The 7,592-nt window shown below is 46.7% G+C and overlaps 2 protein-coding genes across 15 annotated transcripts in view; one reads left to right on the top strand and one right to left on the bottom strand.

Moving 5' to 3' along the window:
• The window catches only part of CIZ1 (CDKN1A interacting zinc finger protein 1), a 26,758-nt gene extending 25,043 nt beyond the window's left edge, over nt 1–1,715 (bottom strand). The window contains exon 1 of one of the 3 annotated variants that reach the window (XM_025204997.1): nt 1,622–1,715. In XM_025204997.1, coding sequence (XP_025060782.1) covers nt 1,622–1,665 — 44 coding nt within the window. In that variant the 5' untranslated portion in view covers nt 1,666–1,715. The remainder of the gene's footprint in view (nt 1–1,621) is intronic. The other 2 variants (XM_025205000.1, XM_025204999.1) reach the window with 2 other exon arrangements.
• Nucleotides 1,716–4,720: 3,005 nt separating this feature from the next.
• DNM1 (dynamin 1) overlaps nt 4,721–7,592 on the top strand; it is a 105,820-nt gene continuing 102,948 nt past the window's right edge. For 7 of the 12 annotated variants that reach the window (XR_003094246.1, XR_323918.2, XR_323917.3 and 4 more), the window contains exon 1: nt 4,721–5,499. Coding sequence is in view for 5 of the 12 variants with exons in the window: in XM_025205022.1 (XP_025060807.1) it covers nt 5,339–5,499 (161 nt within the window). In the remaining 7 variants the exon portion in view is untranslated. The remainder of the gene's footprint in view (nt 5,500–7,592) is intronic. The other 5 variants (XR_003094245.1, XR_323916.2, XM_006024303.3 and 2 more) reach the window with 1 other exon arrangement.

Below are 7,592 nucleotides of genomic sequence, written 5' to 3'. Positions count from 1 at the left end.
CACCTGCTGCGGCCTCCCCACGCGCCCGCCCCCGAGCTCGGCCTGCCCCTCCGCGGGCTCCAGCAGCCCCTGTCCCGGGGAGCCACGAGCCCCAGGGGTCCTGGCGCCCCACGTCTGCGCGCAGCCCAGCCCAGCGCGGCTCTGCCTGGACACTGGAGCCACTCGCTGGCCGCTGAGGGTGTCTGTGGGTCCGGGGTGTTTGAGTGCCGGCCCTGTGGCCGCTGTCTTCGGAGAGCCTCGCGCCCTCTGTAAAAGAGGGTGTCTGTACTGTCAACTTTCTCTAACCCCGGGTCTCCGCTCTTGAGAGCTAGATCTCAGGACGAGCCTTGTGGCTTCTTCACCTGGCACGGGAAATGCCACGTATCTGGGTCGAAGAAGGCAGTTTTCCTGAAGCGCGTCACAGGAGAACTGCTCTTCTGGCGCGGATCAGGACCCGGCGAGGTGCAGTGGCGTTAAGCCCAGTTTGTGGAAATGGCAGTCTCCTCCCTTGCTTGCTCCGAGGGCCGTAGGGCTGAGGACAAGCAAAACTCAGGGGCATCTGAACCCCAAGCCCCCGGGCTTGGGCCTGCAAGTAGGATGCCTGCCAAAGGTTTTGGAAACATCTGAAGCCCCAGATGCGGGTGGAGGATGCTTGCTGGTAGTAGGGCCACTTATGGTTCTGGACACTTGGATTTAGCATTAGTTTTTGCTAATGTGGCTGTGGATACAAATTAAATATATCTAGATATATCCATCTATCTATCCATCTAGATCTACTATCTAGATCTATTTCTTTATCTATATAGATATTTGCTGGGTTCTGCTGTTTTCCTGTCTGATCCACCCAGGCCATAACCAGCCAGCTGGGAACCAACAGAGCATTGACTACTTAGCTATACGCAGTACTTTGTTATCCAAACTGTTTGTACAGGAAGCATCGGGATGCTACCATCTATTCTTCAGCCTGCTAACACACAAACTTTTTTGCAATATTTCTTGTTGAATACCATCTATAGATAGATAATGTCCATAGGATATAAATTCAGATACTATTTTGATGATGCCTTCCCCACAATAGCCCCAAGTAACTTCTATTTACTGTTTTCAGTCCCACATGGATGTAACATAGACTTAGTTACTATTTTGCGTTGCCTCTCCGCATTTGAAATGCACAGGGAACTCATCTACAGGTCTTAAAATAGTCATTCATTCTTCCAGACGCACGCGTGTCAAAAATCCCTTTCCCACTGGGCTACAAAAATTAAATGTATTCATTACCTTGCTTAAGTCCTGACATCAGTGGAGCTACACCAGGGATAAATTTAATTTAATAAGCTTTCAAGGATATTTGCCATTGTTGAAGGTTTTTGTAAAAGGGAGGAGCGTGAGCTGGATTCTCCCTGTGTCCTGTTTCAGAACTGAAGGGGAATGGAGCAGTTATTTCACTATTTTTTCCTGGCTGACAAAGCAACACAGGCAGAAACAAGAATTTGGGGGATATGCCCGTTCCAGATAACTGTTCTTATGTCAAAGACATCCCCCTTGCATGTCTATGTTATTCACTAGTGATATAAAGATACTCTCCTACACTGAACCATTTGGCAATCCCCATCCCTGACCTTTTAAAAGTTTAGATTCTTACCTTGGATTGTAGAAGTGTCCTGGGAACAAATCTGTGAAGAGCATGCGAGGTTCCTCTGTAATCTGTCAGAAATTCTGAGCATTTACAACTCTGGCTGAAGGCTGGGACCCATGGGGCTCAGGATCTCTGAAAAGGAGATTCTTAGTGAGCAGGACACACCAATGGCAATTATAAAAATTACTAATCTTTACATGGGCTCTGGTATACTGTTCCACTGGGGTCTGAGTGTATTGACAATACACCTGGATCTCTCCTGCAGAGGGGCAGTCTGCTGGCATTTGCTCTACTGGATGACTTTTTAAAGGATGTGCTTTTCCAAAAGGGCTTTTAAACTGCAGTAGCCACATAATTGACAGGTCTATTTGCATAAGTACATTTGTCCCAACAAGGGCAGGCAAGGTTCTTTGAGTAGATGTGATATCTTTTATTAGACCAACTGAGTAGTTGGGGAAAAAAGTTCGTAGCAAGCTTTGAGGCACAATCACCCTTCTTTAGGCATAAGAAGTCTCTGTTGCTCTGACTAGTGCACCCACGCTGCCTGTTAGCACATCAGTAGATGGAGCTGCAAGCAGGAGCATCTTTATGTGAAGGTACAGTTTTAGAGACTCATTTCAAAGTATGGCCCTAGATCTTTAAACCATCTTAAAGAAAAGGTCTCCCTTTTCCTCCTCTTTTCCTTCATTCATCTGTTCCAAGGCAGCACTTACTAGCCTAGAAATAATCTTGGTTTTTCTCTTCCATTCCTGTTTGGAAACGTCCTTTTTTATTTGTAAGATCATTTCTCCAAGGATCATCACTTGGCTCTTTTTATTTAACTACTGGTACAGCAGGTGTGTAAGTCATCTACAAAGGCAGTGCTGTACACTCACAAAGCCTGCTACACTGCCCTTTGCAGACACCATTCCTGTGCACAAGCTTTTACATGAGCAGAAAATTATTCTGAGAGGTAATAAACACATGCAGTTCTACTTGATATCAGACCTCAGTTTCCTTCATACCTAAATTTGGGGCTCTGACTTCGCAGGCCATGATTTGTATGACTGGAATCATCACAGAACTGACAGGGCAGACTGATGCTGTGGCAATATTACTGACAATTGAGAGCTTTGATATCATGCACACATGCCATATCCTCCTTTACCTGAGTGCACCTGCAAAACAGTAAAAGGTGAAGTGCTTTGTGCAGTTTACAAAGTAACATTCATGGTGACTGACAGGCTCAGAGTGAAAAATCTCAAGACACTTTGCCACCATTTCTGCAGATTTGTTCTTCTCCCTTTTTTCCTTCTTTCTTGGAGGCTTGGGAAGAGAATCTGCTTTCTTCTGCTTGCTTCCCTAGCACTTCCTTTCAGGCCTCTCTTGCACCAGGTAGCATGGCTACTGTGATTAGATTGAACCAGGCAGGGCATAAAGAGCTCACGTCAGAGCTATGGGTCCATTGATTCTCACAGCTTTCAACTTCATATCAGTATAAAGGCAAGAATACCTAAGAGCTCATAAGTGATCCTACTGCAAATTCTGTGTTGCCTCCAATCCATCCAGTTTCTTTTCCTTTCCCCTGGGACATTAATCATTTTTTTTCAGTGTGAAAATCAGCTGTTGGCACAAAGGTTTGCTTTTTTGCAAACCTTTTCTAATAGAAAAACAAGTATATTAATTTAATTTTAGATCTCACTGAGAACAGGAGGATTCCAAGTGATGAATTCTGGGGAACAGGCTCATCCGGAGTGAAACACCTGTTTAGAATGTGAAACAGCCAGATGGGGGCAAAATCCAATATCAACACAGTTTGAGGCCGCTCCTGTTAGCACAGATGTTGACCATAGCAATCAAATACAATCAATTGTATAGGAATATTAGAAATGCAGATTAAAGCAAGCTTCTAGCAAATGGTAACTTTCCTACCAAGATTGCTAGAGTGGGACTGCAAAGATGTGTGTGGCGAGACTGAAATGATGTTGTTCCTTAAAGAGGCTTGGACAGGAAGGAGGGCATTCTTGATACCCGTTCCACACTTTGCTGATATCTCCAAGGGCAGGAGTCTGCTAGGGAGAGAGGGTAATATTGTTATTTCAGACTCTGCCTGTATGAATCCTCAGAATGAGGGGCGGCTCACAGCACAGAGACAAATTGGCAACATATGGCTGTGTGCACCTCTTAACCTCCACTAGGGTTATTAAGCTTGGCCCTCTTTGAGATTAACTAGGCTTGATAGCTTGGAAGGAAAAATAAGTAGTGGTTTCTCCTAAACACCACCAACTGATGGCCTGAAAATGATGCATCACCCACAGCACGAGATGCAGATCTTTGATTCTCCCCGCTTACCTTTCTTGAGTGAGGAATGAAAGTTAACAGCATGGAGGATGTAAATCATCATTTGACATCTGAGCTAACATGTCCCTGATACCAAAGGGGCAGTTCACACCTCTCAGAGCTATAGTTCCAAGCTCTGCAGTTTCACACAGGTGTGTCTGCATAGCTCACAGTTGACTGATAGTTGTGAGGTTTTATGTACAATTATAATAGCTGAGACTTATTTAAAAAACTGAGAGCAGAAATTCTGGAAAATAAGATGGCAGCTCAGGCAAAGGGCCAAAGTACTATGCTTTCAGCTGAATCTGAGCCTGGAACAGGAATACCGTTTAACCTCAGTTACAATGGCAGTTGAGATGCTATATATTTTCTTGAGCCACCACTTCCTTTGTTTTTTCCCCCAAACACACTACTGTTTTCACCTGGGCATACTTCCAATGTAAATAGGGCCCTGAATTTTATTTTTGTAGCTACCCTTTCACAAACCCTGACATGGAAGACTTTCTCTTTGTGAAAATTAGAAAAAAAGAACCGGTGGAAACATCCTATTAAATATTTCCCTGCATATTTGGGAAATGGCAACAAGGCCCAAGCCTGCTGAATAAGAAACTGAAATGGATCACTTCCCGGTCGGATGAGATGCAAAACGCAAAGATCCCAAAACAGAAGGCCAATCAGAAATACAAGACCATAATCTTTCAGACCAGTGATTTCAGGTGTGGACTATTTACAGAGACAGCACTTCACATGTTGGAAGGGATGGTTTCACAGTGCCCTTCCAGCGTGCAGAGTCAGGGCACTGATCATTTTGTGCTTCTCCAGGTTCAAAGAAAGGAGACAGACTTATTCCTACTTTCTCTACTGCAAGGTATCCCTGATCGTGCAAGAGATCAGCGATCATGAAGCTGTGCCACATCTCAGCTTGTAGGGCTGGATTTTAATTTCGCCTTTTAACTCCACTAGTGAGGATTTTGCTTGCTGAGACACTGGAAACATCCCTCTTATTCTACGCTTGCTGCATAGCCCGCTTTGGCCGCCCACGGACACTAGAGAGAGAAACTACAAGTCCCATGAAGCTCTGGACTCGCCGGAGGCATCACGGCTCCCCCTAGCGGCGGCTTTCGGTCCCTGCGCTTTAAATCCAAGCAGGAGCCCGGCGGGGAGCGGGGCTCGAGCTGGCAGTCGGGAGCAGCGTTGCTGCTGTAGAGATCCAGGGACCTGGGCTAGGACGGTGGAGGCGGAGGGCGAGCCAGCCCCCCTGGCCGCGGAAGGGTGGGTGGGGACAGCCCCCCATGCGGGTTCGGGGGTCGATCCCCACCAGTAGATCCTTTGCAAAGCAAGCGGGGGAGAAGGAGGCGGTTGCATTGCAAGCCTAGAAGGTGAGAACCAGGCAGAGCTGCAAGCATGGGGAACCGCGGGATGGAAGACCTCATCCCCCTGGTGAACAAGCTCCAGGATGCCTTCGCAGCCATCGGCCAGAATGCCAACTTGGACCTGCCCCAGATTGCTGTGGTCGGGGGGCAGAGCGCCGGCAAGAGCTCCGTGCTGGAGAATTTCGTGGGAAGGTAAGATTGCAAAGACACACATGATTTTAGGGGTCGTTCTAGTGCTGGATCCTGATGTGTCTGCATCTTGTGAAAGGCATTACTCAATATGCAGGCAATGCAATTCAAGCAGGGGGAGGAGAGCTGATCTTGCTCCCATTGACTTGGGGTTTGTGCAGAAGGAGCCCAGTCCCTGCTGCACGCACACGCTCTACTGCTAGGATTGCAATGCAGGGTATAATGCAGAAATCCATGAGCGGTGACACTGTCACCTTCAGTAGCCCAGGGGTCTCTCTCTGCAGCATATAAGTGTGTGTGTGTATATATGTCAAGCTCTAAATTGGTTAGATCTGATTGGCAGTGGATCAATGCTGGGCCTCATATTGCTGGGTAGGCTCTCATAGGGTTTGGAGAAGGGGGAGGTGAAAGAGGTTCCTACAGATCCTTCTCTGGAGTGACTAATGCACAAAAGAAGCCATTTGTCTGAAGGTGGAGAGGGAGTGAGGAAGGCATGGAGCTAAATGTGTTGTCCACAGCACAGGAGATTTAATGGTTTAAATCTTAAATCATTTATTTATTTATTTTTGAGAGCTAAAGACAGGGAGGCAGGATTCAGGGGAAGGAGCTGGGATAGAAGGATGTCCGCCCCCCTTCACACTGTTGTCGGAGGACAATTGCTGCTGGACATGGAGGGGGGAGGCTGAGGAGTAGGGGAGGGAGGGCACTGCTTCAAGGAGAGAAGGAATAACATAGATTGGTCTGTACATTCAATACACCCTCGTAGAGATACAGCAAAGCACAAACAAAGGCTCTCTCCGTTATGTAATCTCAGGAGGTAGAAATGTCTGAGGAAAATAGCCACAATCGGTGTGTTCTCCTATTTTATCACGCTTTGGGGACCCTCAGACCTGTGCCAAAAATGATACAGCTCCTGAATCATTATTGGCATTGAATCATCTATGGTGGTTCTGGAAAGGGCTGATCAGTGAATACTGCGCATGCAAGTACAGAACTGTCTATGCAAAACCCGTTTGATACCAAGATAACCTTTCCCTGCTGTCATCTGAGCACATCCTTCATGACTAGATGTCTTATTTGTTACAAGTTTCACCCTGAGGAATCCTACAAGGTGAAATGCCTGCTAGGAAGGCTAGGCTAACACAGCTTGTCCTCTGCTCCTGATTGTGACTGGCTGGGTGCAAGACTTGCCCCCAATGCTATGCAGCCCCCTAAAGATGGAGGTAGTTGTTAAGAGGCAAAACAACGGTGTCATTTAAGTTTAATTTGATCCCAACCTTCCCCCGCCCCCCACCCCAGTGTCTGCTTCTGTCCTCCATGGTGGATGCCATGTCGGGAGCTGATGGAGAAGATGCAGAAAGGATTGAGTTGTTTGTTCCCCTGTAAGCTCTGGGGACTACCATTTTGTGACAGGAAGATTGATGCTTTCCCTTCATGTAACATTCATATTAAATCATCAGCAAATAGCAGGTAACCAGAGAAGACACAGACACAACACCTGGAGATCTTTCTGAGCTTGTCTGTAGCCTGGTTAAGCTATTGTAGCCATTGTGATTATTCTTGCCAGTTGGGAACTACCTTCCTCTGTGACCATGATGCAGGTTGCCAGGGCTTTTCCTGAGACAACTGCTATGATAGTGCTGTGTTTTAGACCTCCCCTCACACCCCTCCTGCCCAAAATTTGACAGTCTCCCATTTCTTCCCCTTTTACTGCTCTCTCTTCCCCACACTAGCCTCTGCACTGTTATCTGCTGACAAAAGACTTGTAAAGCTTTTGTATCGTCAAGAGAGCCTGTAATGAGTAGAAATAGCTCTATCTTTGGTACCTGAACAGACCCCATCATAGGGACTTAGACTCGGGCAGCCCTCAGAAGTAATACTGTGTGTAGGCAGCACAGCTTATTTAAGAGAAGGCATAACTGCTGCTCCTGGGGAATGAAAACATTGGGATCAGAGTAGTATTTCATGCAAAATATCCTATAGGCACATGTAAAAGAACAGCCTGGGATTCTCACTCGGTGATTATAAGGGTCCTATCTGGAGCCTACTGATGATCCCATTCTGATTGTTCGTGTGCCTGTGGGCATCACAGCAAG

The sequence above is a fragment of the Alligator sinensis genome, unplaced genomic scaffold (assembly GCF_000455745.1).
Source record: "Alligator sinensis unplaced genomic scaffold, ASM45574v1 scaffold388_2, whole genome shotgun sequence".
NCBI classification, from domain to species: domain Eukaryota; kingdom Metazoa; phylum Chordata; order Crocodylia; family Alligatoridae; genus Alligator; species Alligator sinensis.
Note: the sequence above shows the minus strand (reverse complement) of the source record. Positions and strands in the feature narration are given on the sequence as shown.